Genomic DNA, 25,345 nt, shown 5'->3' on the forward strand with positions numbered 1-25,345 from the left:
GACGGACCTGTCTCACTATGTAGCCCAGGCTGGTCTCGAACTCACAGTGATCCTCCTGCCTCAGCCTCCCCAGTGCTGGGATTACAGGTGTGCACCACCACGCTCGGCTCCCTCACTCTATATTTTTTAAAGGCAAAGCACTATTAGTGAGAAAGTAGTTCATGTGCTGGGAAACTGCCAATCCAACCCAGAAAGGCAAAGAAAGTGACACACAGGCAAGATGTTAAGAAGAGAAAGGTCAGCTTAGCCAGTCCTCGATAAGAAAAACCAGAGAGAAAAGGAAATTCAAATCCTAATGGGCTAACTTCCAAAGGAAGAGAAGCTGACCAGCCGACCATAATTGCAGGAAAGGCTGGGATCCTTCAGTCTGGGTCTGTCTCCTCCTCAGTATAGTCTGTGTTGGAAATTGTTAGAACCACAGACTCAGAGCTGTCTGTAGACATTTGGAAGTTAGCCCATGATCTCAGCACCTGGGAGGCTGAGGCAGAAGGATCATAGCCAGTTTGCAGCCTGCCTGGGCTACAGAGTGATTTCAAAGCCAGCCTGAACTACAAAGCCAAACTCTGTCTCAAAAAAATAAAACAAAACAAAACAAAGATTTGCTGAGGTGGTACATGCCAGAACTCTATGAGCTAAGTCAGGAGGATCCCAAGTTAAAAAAAAAAAAAATTGGTAATACATGTTTTTTCCCCTGTAAGCACATAACTCATTTTAAATGTGAAAACATGCAACAAAATAGGATCCAATATACACATGCTGAACATCCAGTTTGATGTGAAGAATTTTATAAGCAGTATATGCGTTATGCTCTGTGGTGTAGCCTATTTCTCCTGGACATGTCACGTTTGTAGAGTTGTCTGTCTTACCCCGTCTGTCAGAATGCTGGAGGCACTTGCAACTCCTGCTATAAACGCTATACAAGGATAGATGATGACCGGAGCCCCATGTTAGTCCCTTAGTGTTCTCTAAGGATTAAGTGCTGAGCCCCCAGAAACTAGAGCAGCCATCCTTTTGTCAATAGACCTTCAGGGACCTTAGGGCAGGAGATAAGAGGTACTCAGCTCTAATTTTATTAGCTTTCAATCCTATCTGATGCAGCTGCCAGGACGGCAGTCTTCTAAACGCTAGACTTTCCCCTAGACAATCCTACCATTTTGTGAATCAGGGTAAACAGTGTGCCCTCCCCCACCAGAGTTTAAGTCTCTACTTACATACTCTCAATCTCCAGCATACTCCACAAAGAGAATCTCTTTCTTGGGGCAATGGGAGTCAGGAAAGTCCTGGACACAAGTCTTGAACTGGGTTTTGCCGTTTTTGGGCTTAACCTGCAGATCATGGAGGGCCTTGCACTGAGTGGCCTGTATTCCCAGAATTTTCTGTACCCTTCCGGTACCCCCAGGGCACCATTCCCAGCAGAGATTCTGAGTATTTAGGGAGGAGAGTGTAAACTCTTCTCTAGGAGAGCATGCAACTCCTTCCTCAGTAGTCCATACAAAATATATCCTTTGAATAATAGTTTTTTTTTTTCCAGTGCTGAGGATTAAACCTAGGCTTCACACCTGCTGGATAAGCACTCTACCATTATACCTACAGCCCTTTTAACACATTTTTGAGACAGGGTCTAGCTAATTTGCCCAGGCTGGTCTCAAAATTGCAATCCTCCTGCCTCAGCCTCCCAAATAGATGGATGTGGTGATTAAGCTACATTGTATCAACTTGACTGGCTTGAGAACTGCATAGGCGATCAGCAAAACACACTTTTGGTTGTGTGTAGGTAGGTCATGGAGGTATGAACCTGAGTACTTTATATGGTCCCTGGCCCCTTCCTCTTTGAACTGTTCCTCTGACCTGCATCCTGGCCAGCATGAACTAAGCATCTTTGTTCTACCATGCCCCTCTGCCGTGGAGGCAGACAGCATGAACTGAGTCTCATGAAACCATGAACTTAACTACCTTTCCTCTTTTAGGGAGACAGGGAAAGCTGTAATACACTGGGTTTGAGGCATGTGCCAGCACCCTCAGCTGAATAGTCATTCTTTCTAAAGAAGAATAACAGGATTAGATTTTTAAAAAATGACTCCTGAGGTTATTGGTCCAGGTCACCATGCTGGGAGGTTAATGGACATTCTCCCTGGATTCACCATCATGGGTACAAGCTTGCTAACAGGGGTAAGGGAAAAAAGGATTGCCCATTATCCCTATCGGTGGGGCGGACTGAAAAGTAGGCACATTTCTTGTATGAAGGAAGAATTTTCTTGATTGATGAAAAAAGTAATTTTTATTACTGTAATTTTATTAATGTTATGGTCATCTACCCTTAGTAGATGGTTATGCAATGTATTATGTAGCATGCAATGTGTTATGTAACGCTTAACAAAAATAAAATGGAGGGCCAGGGATTTAGTTCAGTGGTTCTGCTGCCTGCCTTGCAAGCACAAGGTCCCAAGTTTGATGCCCGATAACAACAACAAAAAAAATTAATTAAAAAAATAAATAAAGTAAAATGGAAAAACAAAACAAAAGCTTAGTTTCTTCTCAAATTGTTTCTTTAGTACCCAGTACTGGTACTCAGTGCTTGACACAAAGTATGTGCTCAGTACATTCCCACTGAATAATTGAGTGGATGCTAACATCATTACCTCTAAACACAGGACAGATGGAAAGGCATTTGCATCTATTAGTTATCAACGTGACAGGCTTCGGTATTATCTTTCAATATTTTCACTGAAAGAAAATGGTAGGCTTCACACCCAGGACTTCTAACTTCACATTTAATTTCATTTCCACTATAGTATTATACTCTGTGTCTTTTCCCTTCACTTGGAGTTTCATATCTTCCATCCATCCCTCTCAGATCCCTATTCAAAGCAAGTAGTAGACTGTAAGTAAGTATAGTACTAGGTACTAAGTACAGTATAGTATAGTACTACAGTAGTATAGTATAGTACTAAGTACTAGACTGCTCTAAAACAACCCCTTTCTCACAGCATTTACTTGTGTAGTAACATATCTGGAAAGGCACAATAAAATAATTACAACCAAGAGGTATGGTGAGCTGGGCATGAGGGATATGACTAAAGCTTTCTGAGCTTGGGGCAAAATCAATAACCTTACCTACGTGGGAAACAGTGTGCTCGGCCGGAGTAGCACCCTATGTCAAGACAAGGATCCGTATATAATCGAAACCATACTTTATTTAACAATCTGAAAATATGTTGTATTGGCTTTGAGTCTTGCAAAGTGAGTGGTAAGTCAAAAGCAGGTTTGTTCTCTGTCTTCCGGGTATGTGTGGCTTTGTCTCACTGTGGACAACTGTCATGTGTCTATAGACACTATTGCTTCTTATGTCATGGCCCATATTATCATGTGAAGTGTGACTCTTTTGATAATGCTAAAACCGGAATGAAAATATTCCCTGAGTCTCACAGTTTCTTCTCCGAGCCTGCTTCCCTCCCTGCTTCCCTCCCTCCCTCCCATAAGGCTGCTCCTCAGCTCCCTTTAATGCCAGGTCTTTCGAGACAACCAGCGCTCATACCCCCTGAGAAGCCAGAAGTGAATGCTGGTTTTATTTCCCCTCTGGTTGGGAAGTTTCTCTGGGAAGATGTGTGTAGGGCAGGTCTTGGCAGTTTCTCTTCAGAGTTGTACATTTTCACTTGTGGATACCTGGGGAGTACGCATGATTGCATTAGATGCCAACCCGCCTTTCCACCAACCACCAGAGAGTAAAAGCTCAATTTCCTTCTCTTGCTTTGTATTTCATGCAATGCCACTGGCTTCTACTAAGGGAGGCAAATATGAAGCAGGGTGTTGGGATTATTGCAAAGACTTGTACCAGACACTGTTCATTAATGTTATTTGCCTCTCTTCAAGAAGATTCACAGGAGAAACTTCTTTCTCCTCTTAGTAGCAATAGCTGTTGTTCTCCTAAAGCACAGGCACTGCAAATTGGGGAAGTGATTGGTGTTTTCTTTTTCTTGGATGTTGGAAAAGTCTAGGACAATTTTTAGCTGATCCTTAGCAATGTATTTCGCACTTTCCTAATTCATGCCTCCATTTTGTGTCACCATTCTGTTTCATACTTCTGAGTTAATTTTGCTATGTTTTAAGTGTCTGTAAGTATATTACATATATGATATAAATAATGCTTTTGTATGTTTTTGTATAACAAGGCTTTTTAAAAATAAGTACAGATATCATTAAATAAATACTTGGGAGGCAGGGTTAGTGTGAGGCCAAGTCTTGGGAAATGGGTTCCTCTGGCTCCCACTGCCCGACACCCCTTGCCTGCAGGGTGTTGCTCACTGCTGGATGCCCCCTGCATTTGGAGCCCACAGTGAGGATCATAGCTTTGCAGCCTCGTCCACCCAGTGCAGTCTCCCCACTCACACTACTCCCTGAATTTCTGGTCTCCTTACCTCTTCTTGAGGCTCAGGTGCTGTGACGTCATTTTCTCCTGGAACCCCAGGATCACTGTGGCTCTACAAAGAGAGAGATCTGCTATCAAGGCTCAACATCCTCAGCCTCTCTCCCGAGAAGGGTTGTCTGTTCCTTACACTTTTCAAGGGTTATGTACAGCACCAAGGGCAAACATATAAGGTGGTTTTCCTAAAGCCTAAAGCAACAGGGAAGGCCTTCCTTCAGGCTCTTTTATAAATAAAGCAATCAATATTAAAAGGGTGGCCAGGTATGGTGGCACATGCCTGTAATCCTGGCATTCGAGAGGCTGAGGCAGGAGGACTGCTGTGAGTTCATAGCTAGCCTGGGCTACATAACAGTTCAAGGCCAGCCCAAACTACGTAGATTTTGAAACGTGTGCACAGGTTTTGAGACCCTGCCTCAAAAAACAAACATAAAAATTAAGAAACAAACAAGATTTAAAGGGTGAAATGACTAGGCTGGGACAGGAAAACAGGCCTTTAGATTCCAGAGTTGTTCCCGTGAACAGACACCATGTGATATGTGTGACATGCACATATATATAGGAGTGTGAGGTCTTAAAACTACTACCTGCTATTTTTAGACTAAGCTTCCCAGGAATCTACCACAGCTCTCCCACACAAGTGATCCTAAACTATGGTAAGTGCTTTAGAGAAGCAAACGGTATAATGGTTTCTTTGGGAAAAGTTATAGGCCCTGAGATGGGAACCCAAGGTGTACAAGTCCCTGTTTAAGAACTGCCATGCCAGAGAATGACCTTTGCGCTACCAGGCTTTTAAAAAAGAAAATTTATTTTTTAACTGATTTTCTTTATTTTTGGTATTGAGGATTGAACTCAAGACCTCACACTTGCCAGGCAGGTGCTATCCTGCTGAGCTATATCCCTGGCCCTTTTTATTGAAATTTGGTTTACACGCTATAAAATTTATCGTTGTAAAATAGGACCGATTACCAACACTGTGGCAATCACTTGAAATTCCATGATTTAAGGAAAATTCCCTTCTTCTTACTCTCTCTTTCCTTTCTAGACTATGAATGTGCTCAAAGGTATTATTACCACCCAAAAAGTCACCAAAACCTTCCTTCCCTCTCAAGTGACTCAAATGCTGAGCAAGAACAGGGTTTTCCCCAGTCACATTTTTATCTGCCTATTTTACATGTGATATGTCCATACTTCTGCCGGAGAGGGTGTGATGTAGGATGTATCTGCAAGGGAGGTGAGCGTATGGTGGAGGACACGATTTTAGAGGATGCGGACACTGACAGGATAGATGTAAGATGTTTTAGCTGCTCAGTTCCACAGGGAAAATGTCTCCTTAGCTGATAACCAAATCAATCCTACCCAGGAGCACAGAAGTAAGGAACATTATTACTCTCAAATATAAAGAGACAGCCTCAGGGGAAAGGAGGTTGTGCGCTGCACTTCTTTCCCAGGGAGGATGGTATTATTGGCCTGTTCCTCAAAAGGTTAAACGGCATCTTGGTGCCTATAGTCTCCCTTTCAATAAAATGCTCCAAGAATGCAAACCTATTTTATTATTCCTTAGAGCCAAACAGAAGATCACTCTACTGCTGTCTCCATGCTCAATCATACATTACAAAGGCAAACAGATTTTGGTTTTCCCTACCATCAAGTTGCTATTTGCAGAGCAGAAAAATGAGGAGAGACAACAGTACTTGCTCAAGACCCTGAATTAGGGGTGGGGATGTAGCTGAACAATAAAACCTGTGCAGGGACCATGGGCTTATTCAACGTCCACAGGTCCCAGGCATTTCACAATCAGCACAGCTGCCTCTGACTAGAAACCAGCCAAGGGCAAGTCTGGGGCCTCTAGTACTACACATGACTTAAGACTGAGGTGACAACAATGTTGATGACTTAGATTTTAATACCTCAGGAGAATCAGCTGAGATAAGCTTATTGGTCTCTTCGTCTCCCATCTTCTTCAAATCTCCAGGCTCTGAAAAACCCTGCAGATTAAAGTGAACAATGTAGGAGGAAGTCCCACACCTTTGTATCCCTAGGTGCTACCCTCAAGTCCTCTGTCTGTGGTGCTCCTTTCAGGTAGTAGGGGGCTCCCCAAGGTAGCCCGGTCACCATACAACTGGGCAAAGGAAGGAGCAGTAGGGTGGTATGATCTGAGATGGACCAGGTACCCTCTTGCAGCCATCCAAAGGACTCCTGTCACTGGGGATTTAGCTCAGTGGTTCCACCCCCTGCCTTGCAAGCACAAGGACCTGAGTTCGATTCCCAGTACCAAAAAACAAACAAAAAAACCCCAAAAGCCAAACGACTCATGGCTGGCCTTCTTTCTTGCTTAGGCCTCACCATCTCTGACAACTCTGTTTAAAACTGCAACTCAGCCCCCATTTAATTTTTGTTTGTATCTCTTATTACTGTCTTCTCCCACTACAATATAAGCTCTTGAAGGCAGAGAATTCTGTGTTTTGCTCACTGCTATAACTCATCTAGAAAAGTGTCAGGCACATAGCAGGGACTCTTTTAAGTGACAGTAAACTGAAAGAAGGAATCCTGGTGTCATCTGGTCAGACTTCCCACCATACTTCTCCCTGCCACGAACCTGACCAGACAGCATACATCCTTAGTTCTTAACATCAAGGAAGGAGAAATACTTTTTGCATCCTATTTTTAAAAACTTATGTTTTTGTGGTGCTGAGAATCCTTCCAAGGGCCTCATGCATGCACGGCAAGCCTCTACCACCGAACTGCCCCAGTTCCCCATTTTGCTTTTTATCAGTGCCTTGTGCTATTCTCCTTATATATATATATTTTTTAAAAAATATTTTTCCACCTGCTTCTTATACAGAGGCAATTGTTCAAAGTGCCTCTTGATACAAACTCTATCTTTTTATTTTTTATTTTTATTTATTTTGGTACTGGGGATTGAACTCGGGACCTTGCACCCGCGAGGCAGGTGGCGACACCACTGAACTAAATACCTGGCCCAAAATTGTATCTTTTAAACTTTATACACAGGGCTCTAGAGTCTCAAGGAACAAGTCAGAAGTCTCTTCTGAAGGACAGCTTTCCCATGTAACCTGAACAGTGTATGACCTGATCTCCAGAGCCTTCACTGAGCTAGGCGTTCTCTAGTGGGTCACTATCTCTCAATTTTTCTCATCTATAGTCTCATCTTTCAAAAGGCAAGCTCTTTTGCTTTAAATTCTTCTGTGAGTACCTGCTTCTAATTCCCTCTCATTAAAGAAGATGATGACAAATTTGCTGTCATTTTCCTCAGGGAATATTTGCCATAGTCACAGGTGAAATAAACTGAAGGTTCTCTCCCCTACGCCCACTAAACATGGTAAAACTCTGGATGCCTGTGTAGGTTGTGTATATTGGGAACTTCAAATCTTGGAGCAAAAGAAATGAGTAAGAATCTGCTCATGATAATATTACAGATAAATACTTTACAGAAGTCAGTTACCCTAGGATTAGATCACTAAATTAATTGCTATGAAGATATAAACAATGTCTAGAACCAAAACAGAAGTGTCCAAGAATATCTTTGAAACTAATGGCATCTTATCAACTATGGGGCAATTTGAGTGTAGTAAAGATAATTCTACATGGTGATTGTAAAAGGGAACAAAGACGCAACAAGGTCCGCTCTTACCTGAGAAGTATGCAAGTTGGGGGAAATGCAAAGTCCTTCTGGGTTCTGTTCAGGGGTATTCTCCTTTTCTCTGGCCTCAGGAGACCTCAGTGGCTTCTCTGGTGGTTCTGGATTAGGAGAGGCCTCTAAGGAGGCCCCAGGACTTGGAGTCCCAGTCTCCAAGGGGGCCCTAGGGCTTGGTGGGGCTTTGGGTGGAGGAGGCCGATTAGGGGGTGCCGAGGTCCTCTGGATAGAGGCTCTCTTTGGTGATTCAGATCCTTCGCTTGAGGCGCGGGTTCGAAGGGTTATTTCTGGGAGAGAAGGAGACTGCTCTGAAGGGGTCAGAGCTCTGTCTGGTGATGGAGCTGAGGAGCAAGGGAGAACTTCCTGCTGGGTTTTGTCCCCCTCGGTGGTGGGAGAGGGCTGGGGCTGGCTTGGCCCATTGCAGGCCAGCAAAGGCTCTTCCTCCTCAGAGGAGCTTGCTTCAGACCCTTCCTCTTCCATTCCCTCATCTTTCAAGGACTCCTCTTGAATCTCAGAACGATCTTCTCCAGGGGCTGCATCAGGTGGCAGCTCTTCCTCAGTTGCTTCACTCTCACTCGTCAAAGAAAGTGTAGAGGGACTGGTAGGTGAGGTAACAGGGCTGGGGATGGCGGATGTTCGAACTGGAGCAGAGATGACTAAAGAGCGCCTACTGCTGCTGCTGAAAAAGGAAGGGCATTCAGGGTCAGAAAGACAAACTGGAAGTAACCCACATTTCCAAAAATAACTATCATAGCTGGTCATGTTGGTGCACACCTGTAATCCCAGTGCTCTGGGAGGTTGAGGCAAGAGGATCACAAGTTCAAGACCAGGCTGAGGAACTTAGGGTCTTAATTTAGTGAGATCTTATCTCAAAATTTAAAAAAATAAAAATAAAAAGGAACGGGGATGTAATTCAGTGTAAAGGCCCCGTGTTTAACCCCCAGTATCATAAAAAGCAAATAAAACAAAAATAATTATCATTCACATACATAATAATAGAACAGAATAAAGCAACTTAAAATGATGTTAGAAGGGTGGTGTAATTGGTAATTGTATTATAAAGTGATAAAAATTTTAAATCTATATGATTCTCAAGTATGTAAAGAAAAGGCTAGAAAGGTACAGCAAAATATTAATAAGTATTTCTTCTGGGTGTTATACAGCTGATGCACACAGATTTTGTATCTGTACATGCACCTACTGTGAAGGCTTATATCTAGATGTCCCCTTAAAGCCTCATGTGGTCATAGGCAGAGCTTTTCAGAGGTGGCTGGATCTAGAGCGTATGATGTTGGGATCAAGGCTTTGTGATTAGTCAATTAGTTCAGTGAATGGTTTGGCAGAGTTCTGAGTGTGGATAATGCGAAGGCCTACCCTGGGTGTGAGAGCTATCTGCCCTAAGGGTGTATAGCCTGAATAGAGTATAAGGGACAAAAAGAGGGCCACTGCTGTTCACTTGCTGCTTTGCTGCTTTGCTGCTTGCTGCCTTCTGCCTGCCATGAACTCTTTCTCCTTTGCACTGCCCCTCTGCCATGCCACCCTGCTTTAGAGCCAGCCAACTATGAACTGAAACCTCTACAAACCATGAGCTACAATAACTCTTTCCTCCTTTAACTTTGGGCATTGAGTATTTTGTCTCAGCAATAAGAAAAAGTAACTAAGACACCGACTTATTTTAATCTCAACATCAGTACTCCTGGTGCTTATCCAGTCATTTGTGGACATAACGCCAGTGATAAAAAATGGTTCATCTCAAGTACACTTTCTCAGCTGAGGCCAATTAAGACAACGATCTGCCTTTTTGTTTCAGCTCTCATACTGTAAACAAGTGCCCGTTCATTATGTTTTTTATGTTCTTGTACTTTTTTTAATTGGTGACTTTGCTGTTTAACATGGGCCCCAAGCTAAAGTGATATGCCTTACACAGAGAATACATTTGACAAAACTTCATTCAGGCATGAGATACAGTGCTGTTGATTTTCAGTTCTACATGAATGATGCAATAGCATTATTAATTAAGGGTTTTAAACAAAAATGCACACCAAACAAGGTTATGTATTGTTTAGTGATGAAAATGTTGTGACTTGTAGGAACCTTACCCTGGTTTTCCCAATAAGTATGGTTAAGTATTCTGTGTTTATGATAACTTCACAGAACAATACTGCCATGAATAACAAGAACTGACAGTAACATTTATCCAGTACGTATTATGGGGTTGCACTTCTACAGCCAACATCAGCTTGACTCCTACTCCACCTCCTATGTGCCTCTTATGTACTGTCTACCTCAAATATGTACTTGACAGGTTCCAACTATGTGCTGTGTCCTGGACATAGGGTGGGAGGAGGAAATGGAACACTTGGTTCTCACCTTGTGGGAGTTTCTGATGTGGGATAAGCTATGCGACCTACAGTTCTTTCTAGCACTAGAATTCTAGGAGTCAGTTAAATTTAGAAGGCTCAGGACATAAGGAAAAAAAATACAATTTCTTCACAAGGTTCTGGGATATCTCAGTATAAATGAGAATAAATTTGGAGAGAATAGACAATTACAGAAAAGTGTGGCTTTTAATACTGGATAGAGGAGCAATGGAAAATTTCCTGGAGCAAAGGAAATTTGTCTAGAAAGTTGTAAAATCTAAAATGTGCTCCAGAAGTCATTTGTTCAGAGATGGGACCTTCAGAAGATGATTCAACCACAAGGATTGTAACATAATAAGTGGATCAATCTATTGATGACATCATAATTTAATGGCGTTATTGAGAGTAATGGAACCTTAGGAGGTGAGGCCTAGTTGAAGGGAATGTGTCATGGGGCATAACCATGGAGACTATCTGCTCCCCAGCCCTTTTCTTTCTGTTTCCTGGCTGCAGTGATATGGGCAACTTTCCTCTACCAAGCCCTTCCACTGTTACGTTTCTGCTTTGGAACAAGCCAGCCATGAAATGAAACCCCTGAAACCAAAGCCAAAATAAACATCTCCTCCTTTGTTTGTGTCAGGTATTTTGTCACAGTGATGGAAAGCTGACTAATACAGAAATCTAGATTGGCCCTTCTGCAATTCTTTAAAATATCCTGTAACTAATTGCTAATTGAGCAGTATAAACAACAAATGTGATACCTGTTCTACCTTTAAGTTTCGCCATCTCTTTAAAGCCTTCCCTAACCACTTGCACACTGGCAATTACTTATCTCTCTCTAGAATTCACACTGGTATCATTAGTCATTTAGTATGGGCAAGCTTACACTGTTCATTCCTTGTCTCCTTAGACACAGTTTCTACACTTGCAACTTTTGGGTTTTTTTTTGGGGGGGGAGGGAGGGGAGTACTGGGGATTGAAACCAGGGCCTTCACTCTGAAGCTAGGCCTTTTAGTTTTTGTTGCTTTTTTTTTTTTTTTTTTTTTTTTTGAGATAGAGTCTAAGTTGCCCAGGCTAAATTTGAACCTACAATCCTCCTGCCTCAATCTCTAAGAATGCTGGGATTAAACCACTAATGGCTCTTTGAACTTCTTGAGGTAGGGTCTTTTATTCATTCATTCATTCATTTATTTAGTGCAGGCAACGGGACTCCAGACCTTTGTGCTTACTAGGCAGGCGCTGTGCTGCTGAACTACCTCCCGGCCCTCTTTGAACTTCTTATAAACCACATCAGGGAAAGGCCAGGTCTTCTATGTTTCTGGATCCCTAACACCTGGCATAGAAGTCTGTGCACAGAATGAGCTTAATAAAACTTCCTAAACAAAGACTTCAGACTGGCAAGTTATCACATTCTGAGAGATCAATGAATTGCTTATACTTTCCAGTAGGAAGAATGCATGAAGGAAGGCAAAAGACATCACATACACATACATGCAAAAAAGCAAGACAACAGATTGAGAAAAGATATCTACAACGCATAAAATTAATGATTAGCATCTGGAACATACCTACAAAAATTCATATAAATTAAATTTCCAAAAAGAGTTAACAACCCAATTGAAAAGTATTTTGTATTTATGAAAGTCACAGAATAGGAACCTTACATAGCCAATATGTGAAAAGACGCCCAAGGTAATTGGCAATTGTGGAGATGTGACTTAAAACCGCCAGTAACTCCATTTCACATCCATAAGCTTAAAAGAATTAAGCCTGACCATTTCATATGCAGTGAGAATGTGAGCCATGGGGGCTTACGTTCGTTGCTCATGGGTTGTACAATGTAACAATCACTTTGGAGAGCAATTTGGAGTAAGCGAGTAAGGCTGAAGAAGAAGCTCTGGTGACAGACTCTATGACCCAACAGTTCTACTGTGTATAAACCTTAAAGAAACTCTGGGTAATATTCACAAGGAAAAATGACATGTTTATCGCAACATTATTCTAATAGTAAAAAACTGGAAAATAACTCAAATGCCGACTAGCTAGAAAATAAATAAGTCACGAATTTGGCATCCAACAGCATCAATAACAGTTATAGAGCCAGGCGTGGTGGCGCACACCTGTAATTTCAGCACTCAGGAAGCTGAGGCAGGAGGATTGCTTTGAGTTCGAGGCCAGTTTGTGCTACATAGCGACTTCAAGGCCAGTCTGGACTACATAGTAAGACCTCGTCTCAAAAAACCAAAAACCAACCAACCAACCAACCAACCAAACAAACAAAAGCAGTAATGGAAAGAGCACAGCTAGCAACAAGGATAAATTCCCCCAAATAATACTAAGAAAACAAAAGAAGATGCACCACAGTCCCAATATTATACACAGCTAAGTTAGGTAGAAATATTATAGACAGTCAGACAGGGATAGGCCCTCAAGGGAGTCATTGTAGAAGACCAGAACACATTACAACTGTGGGCTGAAGGTGCATCCGTTGAAGGCCAGGCTTCAGGATAAAGACAGAATGCCTGCATGCCTCCCCAAGGGATAAACAATATATAATTGGTGTCTCTTGGTCCAATAAAGTCTAGATAGACATCAGTTACCTCGGTGGATGGCCAGAACCTCTTGATTCATTTCTTCCTAAAAAGGTTCTTGTTTTTTCCATATATACTTGCTACATGACCTGCTTCCCCATGGGACCAATATTTCCTAAGCAGCTATACTTAAAATTGTATTGGTCAATCATAGTTTCGACCCATGTTATACCCACCTTATGATTTTGTTCTATAAAACTTCCTCTGTAAAGTGGGATCTGCGGCAACCCACCTTCAGGTCCCCTCCTGCCTCTGAGGAGCTATCTCTCTCAATAAGGTAACCTCTACTGCTCCTTAGAATTAATTCTTCAAATGTGGGGAACATGAGCTCAGCATATCTAGCAGGTCGGGAGTTACATGTATTCTTCCTATATCACCTATACTCAAGGAGGCTGAGGTAGGAGATCGCTAGATCCCGGAATTCAGGACCAGTATGGACAACACAGACACCCCGTATCAACAAAACAAAACAAAACTATAGAAGAATATGAATACATGCATATAAGTCCATCTAAATAAACATTAAAAACAATGCAAAATAATGCTTTATGTGTAAGTATATGTGTAAGTAAAAAAGACATACATGGAGTTTATTACAGTGGCTTAAGTTTGGTGGTGGCAGAGAGAGAAATTGAGTGGGAAAAGGACACCAGAAGTATCAGTGATCTTTATTTTATTTTTGTTACTGGGGATTAAACTCAGAACCCTGTAGCTGTGAGGCAGTCAGCAGCACCACTGAGCTAAATCCTTGGCCCAACAATTTTTACAGTAGTTGATTTAAATTGTATAGGCCCCAGCACAGTGGTGCATGCTTATAATCCGAGCACTTGGGAGGCTGAAGCAAAGGGACAATGAGTTCAAGGCTAGCCTGGGTTACACAGCAAGGACCTGTCTCAAATAAGCCAAACCATGGGCTGGAGATTTAGCTCAGTGGTTCTGCCTTCTGCCTTGCAAGGACAAGGTCCCAAGTTTGATCTCCAGCACCAAAGAAACCAACCAGCAAACAAATAAACCAAATCTAAGTTTGGTGGTAGGTATATGGCCATTTGTTATATTATTTTTATGTCATTAGTTTTATCCAAAATATTTAATGAAAAAAATATATAGGAGCATAGTTCAAACAATGTCATGACCACAAACATAAAGAAAAAACCAGTTTTGTTGTTGTTGTTGTTGTTGTTGTTGTTGTTGTTTTTTGAGACAGGGTCTCACTGTGCAGTTCAGGTTGGCCTTGAACTCACTATGTAGCTCAGGCTGACCTCAAACTCATGATGATCCTCTTGCCTCAGCCTCCCAAACACTGGGATCACAGGTGTGCACCACCATCCTGGGGTTAAGACCAGGATTTTGGACTGCAGATAAAAACACTGAATATGTTCACTCACAGGGCCAATGAAGCAGAAAAGGGTCTCAGAAATTGCTCACCTTGGCATTCCCTTCACCACAAAGACTTTGTTGGAATGCTGCTTCTCCAGTTTACTCATCACTTCGTAGAGACTATGGTTCAGCTAGAGCAAGAAAGAAAGAGAGGCTAACCAAATGGGAACCCAAGACGGTCCTCTCCTTAAGGCAGCTTCCCAAAATAAAAATGGCTCACTCTTCCAATTCTGATCTGTAATACCTACTCGTCTCTCATGGACTAGCGTCCAGTATTCTGTCTTCCGCTACTCTCGTTTCTTGGTGTCCTAAGGTCTACCTCTTCTATTAGACTGGCAGCTCTCTCAGGCTATATCCATAACTGCTGAGTTTGACATTCTAGCTCCTCTTAGGTGATCCAGGGAATGAAAACTTACTTTACTGTTAACCAAGCAAAAGAAACTGTGGAGGGGAACATGTGTGTGACTGTGTGTGAATAATATAATAGCGAAGAATCTTGGAATCCCTGAGTGGAAAAGACCACAGGGGGTCATGTTATATGGCTGCCTGTCACCGAGGGGAAAGATCCTATCCCAGACCAACCACCTGGAAAACTGACTCGTGCTTAAACACTATTTTTTCCATTCCTCAACAAAAACAGAGATTTTACAATTTGAGTCCTCACTTTAATTGTTCCCTCCATGGGCTTAGCCTCTTTGTTCATTCTGAGTTTAGATGCTCTTAGTTGTTAAGGGAGATGAAAAGGGCCATCTCCCTCTCTGATAATCTATCTACCTATCTATCTATTTATCTATCTATATATCTTCATAGATCAGAGTCAACCAAAATGTATATATCAAGAAAATAAAAACTTGGATAATTATTTTAATACTAAATTTATTGAAGACATGATGAGATTAATATAGGTGATACCTGGCCTCTACAATCACAAGAGGTACTCAGGGTAGTATGATGAACTACTTGAGTCTGTATGTATTTTTTGGTTTCTCCTCGCCATATAATACAAATATGTTTGAATGTGGTTCATCCACATCTATTAAGTACTATTAACTCATCATGAGATAAAAGTCAAAATCTGTGGTGCAAATATGGGGGTATAACGAAATTATGTAAATCACAGTAAATTTTATATTCACTGAAAAAAATCCACTTATGAGTCTCCATTAGCCATTTGAGTCTCACCTTGCTCATCTCCCTGTAGAAGACATCCCTCAAGTTGGAAATATTTTGGAAGATGGTCACATAACAGCCAATACGACTATTAGGAAATAAAACAAGAAACACACACAGGTAAGGGACAGTAAAGGAGGTCTTTATGTGAAATACATGGTAGGAACTAAGTCAAAACTAGTCACCACAAGACCACTAGATTCTAGACTTGGATGTTCTTAGTTATGGATTAATCAGACTGGGCCAGGCACACACCTGATTCTTAGGAACACAAAGACCAGGGGAAGTAATAGCAGGACAGACTGACACCAATGTTGAACAGATCTCTGGCTCACGAAGTTACGTGATTCAGGCTCTTAAGGTATTCCTAGACAACCCCCCATCCTTTTGATGTGGTACTGGAGATTTAATCCAGGACCTTGTCCATGCTAGGCAAGCACTCTACCGCTAAGCTATAGCCCCAGCCCTCTTGAGGTATTAAAGTAGACATGAAATGCTTTGAACAAAAATCTTTTAAAGGGCTATATAAATATAAGGCCATGTAATTATAATTATTATAAGAAGTAGTTACTCTCAGAGCCAGGCATGGTGACATATGCCTGTAATACTAGCACTTGGGAGGCTGAGGTAGGAGGATTGCTGTGCGTTCAAGGCCAACCTGGATTACACAGTGAGACCTTGTCTCAAAAAAATGTAAAGAAAAAAGATTGGGAAAGTTTATACTTAAAGAAACTGAGTTTAAAAAAAGAAACTGAATCAAGTTTTAATTCTATTCAAATTGAATCATGTAATGTTTCAGAATATATGCAGTTATGAAAAAGGCTTTAAAATATGTGGATTAACTTTAACAATATACAATACTCCGACTATAAATGAATTAAAACATATCTTATACAATGAAAATAAGGTATGAGTGGAGTTTATGCCCAGACTTCTCTTCCAGTGTGGAGTATTTATTTATTTACTTATTGGTACCAGGGACTGAACTGGGGTCCATGAGCTTGTGAGGCAGGCGGCAATACCACTGAGCTAAATCCCCGGCCCCCAGTGTGGACAATTTAAATCTGAAACGCTGCACTGTTAAGCAAAGACACAATCAGTGATGCAAATGATCATCCTGTGACTAATCTATGTAAATCTGGGCATTTATATGAACCAAGCTTGTTTAAACAATACACACCTGAGCATAAAATCAGATTTTTGACAGCGTTCACGCTGACAGTTTGCTAAGATCTCCTTGTTAAGGAACATCTTGTCTCCAAACCCAGAAAAGCTGGCAGGACAAGGATGATTATCTGTGAATTACCGGTGAAGAAAGCAGGCACTAAAGAGATAAGGCGTCTTGCCTAATATCACACAGTGAGTATGGCAGGGCAGAGGCTACAACCCATTCCTGGGCCAAGGTATTTTTCATGAGGTGGTGTATTAGGGCTGCCAGGTGGTCTTGGCCTCCACTGGCCCAGGAAGGTAGCACTTTCCTGAATTGCAGTTGTTACCTATTATAAAGAACAGGCAGTTCCTCCAGTAGCTCCTGGTTCAGATCTTCAAATACAAGCTGGGCTTTGTTGAACTCTTCCTCTGCCTAGGTAGTACAGGAGACAAGACAACCCCATTTAATCCTGAATCCATGGCTAGAGGCTCCTTTGTCCTCTGCATTTTGTCAGGGACAAGGCTTGTGTGGAGACTAACTCTCCTCTCCTCTCCTTCTTTCTCCAGACCCACTCCCTACCCATCCTCAAGACTCTGACTACCCTTACAGCACAAGTGTCAGAAAAAAAAAAACACCAGCTTGTCATTTAGGACACTGGATGCTGAATTTATCATTTCTTACACCCACCTTGGCCCAGCCACCGGGCACCATTCTGGGGTGAGGGAAAGCAGGAAGGTTTTACGTTTTTTTCACCTTGGCAATCTTGGCCTCATCTTTCTTCTTAGCATTCTGCACCGCCTCCAGGTGGTGTCGTGCACTGTCATAGTCCACAAGTTTCCGACCCCGCTTGGCAATTCTCTCCTAACCCAGAGTGATGAGAAAGGGTGTGGATGTTCATTTTTCAGTGGCCAGGATAGAAGTGACAATATCAAGCAGAGAGGCAAGATTTTGGGGTCCTATTACCAAATTTTACTTTCGTTGTTATTGGTACCAGGGATTGAACTCGGGACCTCATACTTGCAAGGCAGGCAGAAGAACCACTGAGCTAAATCTCCGGCCCTCAAATCTTACTTTTTAATATGGTTTGGTGCCCCAGGGACCTCCCTTACTGTCTCAGAAGAATGGTGATTCTCAGGCAGAGACAGTAAGGGACAGTCCTACAGGGGATGTAGAATCATGCATTAAATTTTATTATTTCCTATGAATACAATATAAATTGGTTCAGCCTCTAGAATAAACAACCTTGAATACCTCTAAATTAAAAGGAATTGCCGGGTGTGGTGGCGCATACCTGTAATCTCTGCACTCGGGAGGCTGAGGCAGGAGAATCACTGAGTTTGAGACCAGCCTGGACTACACAGTGAGTTCCAGGTCAGTCTCAACTACATAGTGAGACCCTGTCTCAAAAAACCAGAAAAAAAAAAAAAGAGTTTTGGGTCTTTATTCTAAATCTGCCATTCCTCAGCTCTATGGTATATGGAAAGGCACATACACTTTTCCCCCCCATATATTTCTTTGGAGCTCCAGTAGCATCATGTACCCCCTGTTCCAACAAGTATTATCTTAAAGACTAAATGCTGAATATAAAGTACTCTAAAAAGTAAAGTACACTAAGGGGTGACAGAGAATCTACTCAATCTCATCCAAATTAGATTATATCAGGGAGAGGTAAATTCTGTCATTGGCCCGCCTCATCTCTAACACAGAGTTTGAAAAGATAATTTGAAAAGATATTTGAAAAGATTAGTGATTATCTTGTCCAACTTCCTATATGATACATGAACCTCCTCTATAATATCCAAGGTAAGAAATAGTTTGCCTTCTGCTTGAACAGAGAACAATACCTGAGAGTATATTTCATTTAAAAAAAAAAATCAATCTCTCTGTCTCTGTCTCACTGAGTACATCCCTGCCCTCTTTTTATTTTGAGGTCTCAATGAGTTGCCTTGGCTGGCTTTGAACTTGCCATCCTTCTGTCTCAGCCTCTCAAGTACAGGTATGTGTTATTATACCTGGTTGAAGCTTAATCTTTAATGTAAGTTTGGGAACTTAAGTTTACCTCTCTCCAATTTCTTCCTAAGCTAAAATCAGCACTATGCCAAACAGATGTTTCATAAATTTATTTGAATAAACAGCTACATCCTAATTCTGCATTCTCAAGCAGTTCAGAACAGGCGGAGTTCCTTTCATCTAACAGAGTTTCAAGTATTTGAAGTTTCCTCTTCTATTTTTCTTTCCGTCAACTGTTTCTCACATCTAAAAGAGATGCCCTGACCCAGATTTTATTCACTGATCCACTAAGCCCAAAGCTAGCTCACTGAAATCTAGGTTTAAACATCCCTTTCATGCTACCTCTAACTTATTCCTTAATCCTTTTCCTATCCTATGTAACCTCATTCTAACCATGGGCTCTAATGCTACTTATATTGTTTAACCTGAACATATTTCTAACTGATATGGGTCATATACAACCTAGTCTCCATTTTGTAAATCAAGTACCTTAATCTCGCTGAACTGAGCTACATAGTTTTCCATGGTCCTCAAAGCCTGGTCAGCCAATTTCTCTTCATAGTCTTCCCAAAGGAGATCATTATTCTGTAGGATAGAGGCAGAGGCTGGTGAGGGCTCCACTTCTCAATAACTGCCTACCAAGGAAGCACTCACATTCTCCTTGCAGAAAAAAAAAACTTTTTTTGTAGTACTATCTATACTTAGACTATCTTGCTGGATTCTGGGGAAGAGTTGGAGGAAGAAAAGACAGCCCTGTCCCAAGGAACTGCCCTCTGGGAGACTAGACACATATTTAGGGACGAAGAACACAAACGTATGTTCAGAGCCCTGGATGCTACAGCTTAAAAGAGTAGGGAAGTTTTGGAGTAATTAACTGAATAAGTTATTGTCCAAAAACAACCAGTCTTTAGGAGGTAAAACTTTCATAAAGTATTAAAGAGGGGAAGAGAGTCAAAACCATGGGGAATCTACAGATAAGGGAAAACATTTTTGTCTTAATGTTGCAGCTTCTTCCTATGACCCAGTCACCTGAGGCTATACAAATGGACAGTGTGAACTAGATTCTCTGTTTCCCGATTTTCTTGGACAGAGACTCTCAGCTGAGGTTGAGACGAGTACAGACGTACGTGGTGAAGAGTCACACAGCCCAAATCACCCTTACCCCTACAATGGCCTTCAGCTCCTCATGCCCATCCCACTCGCTGCTGTAGATCTCCTGCAGCGTCTCTGACACTCTCTTTGAACTTTCATGCATCACTGAAAGAGAACTCTGTTACCATCAAGTTTCCAAAAGGTAATCTGATGTAATCATATGGGTGACACAAATCAGCGGCTTAGAAGGACAAACTAAGAAGGTTAGGTTATCAGTGAGGGAAGCTGGACAGGGCTCGGATAGGAAACGTTGTTCCTCTTAGGTCCAGTGAGTTCCAGGAGCCAAGGGCAAACAAGTGTAAAGCTCTTGGGTTGGTTGTTTTTTTCCACCCCCCCCCGACCTCTTAGCATCTGAATAAATGCCCTCTGGATTCTCCTGTGCCCACCTTTGACTGCACTAAGGAAGTTTTTCAGGTCCTTGTTCAGCTTGTGGCCTTCTGCCTGAAAGGAAAAAGTAGCTTTAGTGACTAAAGAGATGAATTTCAAAAGATGCCCTAGAGATCAAAGTTGAAAAGTCCACCATATGCATAACTCACTCCCGGTATTTCTTGAAATATTCACAATTGTTAAAAATTAATCTTTACCAAAAAGTTATAGGTCAACTTTTAAGTCGGACAGTTGCTAGAAGTTTCATTGCATTGGCATGTTTTCTTTCTTCTGCTTGCTCTCCCTCCCAGTGAACAGGAGCGTTTACCCAAGCTCTTCGATTGAAATTGAAGTGTCTTCCATTTGATACTATTTATGTCAGTGATGGAGAACCTTTTAGAGCTTTAAGTGATACACACAGCCTGGGCCAGTTTCGCCACCACTGATCTATGTGGTCTTCTGGTTCACACTCTGCTCACAGGGCAAACTGCCGCCATCTTGTACAGATACAAGGCCACTTCCTTTTCTGTACACTCACACAGATACTCCTTTCCCCCACCACCATCTTTTGCCTTGCTTCACTTTATCTTTCTATCAGTCGCCTGTTTACACTTCCCCAACGAGCCTAGTCATTGCTTCTCCTTCTGTTCAACCTCAGTGTCTTCCATGATAGTTCTACCATCTGTCTCTAATTCCCTTTTTGCTCTTATGTCTGAACTCTCATATTTTTTGGACAGGATACTCAAATGCAGAATAGGATTCCTCTTTCTAAACAAGTGGGGAGTCGGGCATGGTGAACATGTAGTCCCAGGCATTCAGAAGTCTGAGGGAGGAAGATCAATTGAGTCCAGAAGTTTGAGGCCAGTACTGGTAACATAATGAGCCCATCTCAAAAAAAAAAAGAAAACAAGTGGCAGAAGGAGAGGAAGGTCATCACCTGAGAGTTAGAATTTTCAAATCTCCATTTCAGATAATGAAATGCTTTTATTATAACTCTGAAATCTGTTGGTTTAGCTTTTGCTTCTTAAATGCCTCCAGAAACAGAAACTAGTAACCTCTTACCTTCATTTGTTCATTTCTTTTGAGACAGGTCTTGCTATGTAGCTCCTGATACTCCTTCCCCAGTCTCGTGAGTACTGGGATTACAAGTATGCATCACAACACCCAGCTACAACTTCATTTTTAAATAGCTCTATTAAAACTTTTGCCCATCAATCTTAGGTTTGTCTTCTGTAACCACAGGGTAGATCTAATTTTTCCTCCCGATATATTTGAAGACAGCTTTTCCACATATATTTTTTCTCATAGGCCACTCCACAGAACTCACCTTGAACAGAACAGACCAGTTCAGGGGATGGAGTATTTGAAAATAAGGTATGTTATACAGTACACTATGAAATACTGTATTTTGTGCATTTGTTCACTACTAGACAGACTATTAATCATATCAAAAGTATAAAAAATTATGAGCAGAACAATGAAAATTCAGAAAACTGTATCTAATGACTTAACATTTTTCCTTGGGAGAAAGGTCACTATCATTTAATTTCAGCAGGAAACCTAGATCTACTTTGTCAAATAAACAAAGGAAACCGGGCTTTTTCACCTATCTTTTTGCTTCCAGAGTCCACTTCTGAGCCAGTCCAAATTCTGACCATACTTCAGGTTCAAAGTCCCTCTCAAATGGCTGAAAGCCGGGCTGAAAGGCTGTAAGGACACAGACAGTCTTGAAGAGTGGAAAGCACTGTCAGAGCTGGAAAAGTGGGATTGTGCAGTGCATCACAGCAAGTGAGGACCGAAGAGAAAATCAGAGAAAGGATCAGCAGAGTCCGATGCTACAGAGAAGCCTGAAAGCAGGAAAAATCAGTAAATCCACTGGACTTGGTAACAGGAGATGACCAGTAACTTTGAGAAAGCACTTTTAGTGGTATAACAGAGACAGTTTACAAAATTCAGAAATGGAACCAGGAAGGGTTTCTCACGCTTTTCTTCCTTTTTTTTTTTGGTACCGGGGATTGAACTCAGGCGGGCCACCGAACCGCTGAGCTAAATCCCCGGCCCCTTTTCTTCCTTTTTATTGACATAAAAAAGTATGGAGTCTAAGATGTTAAATGACATTGTACATAATGTCCTGTAAACATGAATATGCAGTTGAACGTAGTGGCACACGCCTGCAATCCCAGCATTTGGGAGGCTGAGGCAGGACTGCTGCGAATTCAAAGCCAGCTTGGGCTGCACAGTGAGCTCAAGGAAAACTGAACTACATAGTGAGACCCTTTCTCAAAAGGCCCAATTAAATAAACAAATAATCATGAATATGGCAGGTGTAAGTTTGTGAGTTTTTAAAGTGTGATAGTAAAAGCTTTTGAAGAGCTTTGAAAAAGTCCTGGACTATGGCAGACCAGATGGGAAGACTGAGGCCTCACTGGCCTCCTCGCTGAGCACGAGAAGAAAGAGGCATGCAAGTGTGCTGACACTGCAGGGAAAAGTGAAAACACCTGAAGCTGTTTATCCAGACAAGTACCATGGAGGGTGGGAGACAGGTGAACCCTGTTTAACCGTAACTGCCTGTGCCCGTGTCTGAGTGAATAAAGCCAAGGTGCGCCAGTCACTTGGGTTTCACTGTTGAAGGGGGACAATGAGGCCCCTGGCCCTCCAGATTTAAACCTGATTCTGTGTCTCTTTGTTTCTCATCCTTGTCATCCCTTGGTCAGGTTCGAGCTTGTAGACTGGTTTCTATACTGGAGATTATTAAAATGAACAAGGATTTCAAATTCTTTTTGTTGTTGTTGTATATTTGTTTGTTTTTGAGACAGGGTCTTTCTATGTCATTCAGGCTGGCCTTGAACTCATTATGCAGCCCAGGTTGGCCTCAAACTCATGGTGACCCTCCTGCCTCAGCCTCTCAAAAGTGCTGGAATTACAGGCATGCATCACCACTCCTGGCTCAAATTCTTTTTGAAAGAAAATAATATAGATTTAACTTTTTATTATACCATGAAAACCTGATTTAAAAAATATATTTGAATAATAAAAACCATTAACTATCTTGCATAATTTCTACAAATGAAATTCTTAGTTTCCCCAGTTGGTATCATATGGCCTGAGAAATATCAGTAATCAAGGCCCATCATGTATCATATATGACTATGTACTTTTCAAAATCAGTTCCCTAGGTAGAAATGTGAATGCCTCCTGCCTGACACTGCACCTTCACAGAGCCTGCCTCCATTTCCGTGTTTGAGAATTGCCTCCTAGTCACCAAGTTTTTCCTTCACGTTCTTGCTCTGTCCTCTGAAGAGATGAAGTATGAGAATGTAAATGGAGGTGATAACCCTGAAAGGAGGTGAGGTCCAGGGAGATGGGACAGCACTGGTTATCATTTCACCTCTCTGACCTGAAATGGCTCCAGGCTGATCAATTCGGCCATCTTCTCCTAACATTCACAGTGTTAGGGACTCTCGTCTGTGACTCAAGTGACTTGGCTCTACTCCCAACTAACAAGTTATTCCACTACTCTGGCTTCAGTTTCCTCACCTACTATATAAATGCAGGTAAAGCCATTCCTAGCTGGAGATGTTATGATTTTATCACTTCTGCTCTCTGAAACCTTGCCAATTTCTTGGTATTTCATAAAGAGTCTGAGTCAGTCCTTCCTGCCCCTTATACAAACAGTCCCAGCCCTCAGCTAATGAACCACTGACTGTAGAAATTATCACAAGAAGAAAGAGCTAGATCCTGAGAGAGCAGGGTACTAAGGATAGAGAAGAAGGTCCTTGTCCTGAGGTTCCCTACTTGCTAGAGAAAATGGACTTAGAGGAACCCAAACATGCAGCAAAACAAGCAAAAACAGTGTGATCAAATCCAAATGCTCAACATGCCAGGTGTGGTGGCACACGCCTGTAATCCCAGCACTTGGGAGGCTGAGGCAGGAGGATCGCTGTGAGTTCAAGACCAGCCTGGGCTACACAGTGAGTTTCAGAGCAGTCTGAACTGCTGTGAGACCCTGTCTCAAAAACAAAAAAAACAAAAAAACAAAACAAAAAAAAAGCTCAAAGTGCTTGATCCAATGGCAATCCAAGAGGGAAAGATGAAACTAGATTTTAGATTTGCTTTTAAAGGCAATAAATTGGAAGCAGCTGTCAGTACCAGAAGTAATAGATTAAAGTACTGCTTGAGGAAAGTAATTCTTCCTATGCAATATGTTCTGAAGGGAGGATAAGAAGGAATCAAGGACATTTTCAAAGAAAATTTACCTATGGAAATTTGACCAGAAACCTAGGCAAGAAGCAAGGCCTTGAAATTAAGCTAGGAAGTTGGGAGTTAGGGGAGAAGCTATTAATAAAAAGTTGATTACACAGTTAATGATTACCAGCGGCTGTTAGTGTCACACGCAAAAGAGGACAACCAGACACTACGTGCCTCATGATGGAAGATTAACGTAACACCTGAGAAGTATTCTTGCCACCCGAACAAAAACAAAAACCTAAATTTTGTCAAGCCTCTAAGCCTATCAATTTGCAGAAAATAAATGAAATAGGAAGTCGTACCGTGAGAATTTAACCAGTAAGATCCAGACTATGGGAGAACTGGCGCAAACAATATGGTACCGATAAATAAACTCCAGTTAGTGAGGTATCAGAATCTATAGATTAAAAGATTTAACTTTAGACCCAAGAGGTTTAAACATGTCAATAAAACTGCTGATTTAAACTGTTAAAAAACTGATGATTCAATCAGGGGAATTTGAATACTGTTTTTTTTTTTCCAGTGCTAAGGAAGGAACCCAGGGCCTTGTACATGCTAGGCAAGACCCCTACTACTGAGCAACATCCCCTTGATTGGGATTTTTTTTGTTGCTGTTGGTATTGGGAACTGAAGCTAGGGACTCGTGTCTACTAGGAAAGCATTCTACCACAGAGTTACAGCCCTACCCTTCTTAAATTTTATTTTGAGACAAGGTCTCACTAAACTGTCCAGGCTGGTCTTAAACTTACAATCCTCCTACCTCTGCCTAAAACAGTAGCTGGGATTATAGCTATGTGCTACCATTACTGGCTTAGTTAGATTTTTTTTTTTTTTTTTTTTTTG

At 41.7% G+C, this 25,345-nt stretch overlaps 1 protein-coding gene across 6 annotated transcripts in view; it reads right to left on the minus strand.

The window, feature by feature from the left end:
- Nucleotides 1–3,050: 3,050 nt before the first annotated feature.
- Nucleotides 3,051–25,345, minus strand: part of Bin2 (bridging integrator 2) — a 35,988-nt gene continuing 13,693 nt past the window's right edge. Inside the window, exons 3-14 of one of the 6 annotated variants that reach the window (XR_004517257.1) lie at nt 20,275–20,329; nt 19,899–19,993; nt 19,226–19,321; nt 17,480–17,587; nt 17,073–17,158; nt 15,589–15,664; nt 14,455–14,537; nt 8,076–8,757; nt 6,331–6,408; nt 4,416–4,478; nt 3,536–3,663; nt 3,052–3,391 (exon numbers count right to left, since the gene is read on the minus strand). Coding sequence is in view for 5 of the 6 variants with exons in the window: in XM_033763630.1 (XP_033619521.1) it covers nt 3,634–3,663; nt 4,416–4,478; nt 6,331–6,408; nt 8,076–8,757; nt 14,455–14,537; nt 15,589–15,664; nt 17,073–17,158; nt 17,480–17,587; nt 19,226–19,321; nt 19,899–19,993; nt 20,275–20,329 (1,452 nt within the window). In the remaining variant the exon portion in view is untranslated. Of the gene's footprint in view, nt 3,664–4,415; nt 4,479–6,330; nt 6,409–8,075; nt 8,758–14,454; nt 14,538–15,588; nt 15,665–17,072; nt 17,159–17,479; nt 17,588–19,225; nt 19,322–19,898; nt 19,994–20,274; nt 20,330–21,860; nt 22,102–25,345 lie in introns of all 6 variants that reach the window. The other 5 variants (XM_033763634.1, XM_033763631.1, XM_033763630.1 and 2 more) reach the window with 5 other exon arrangements.

The sequence above is a fragment of the Fukomys damarensis genome, unplaced genomic scaffold, assembly GCF_012274545.1.
Source record: "Fukomys damarensis isolate Sample0158 unplaced genomic scaffold, DMR_v1.0_HiC HiC_scaffold_15, whole genome shotgun sequence".
NCBI lineage: Eukaryota > Metazoa > Chordata > Mammalia > Rodentia > Bathyergidae > Fukomys > Fukomys damarensis.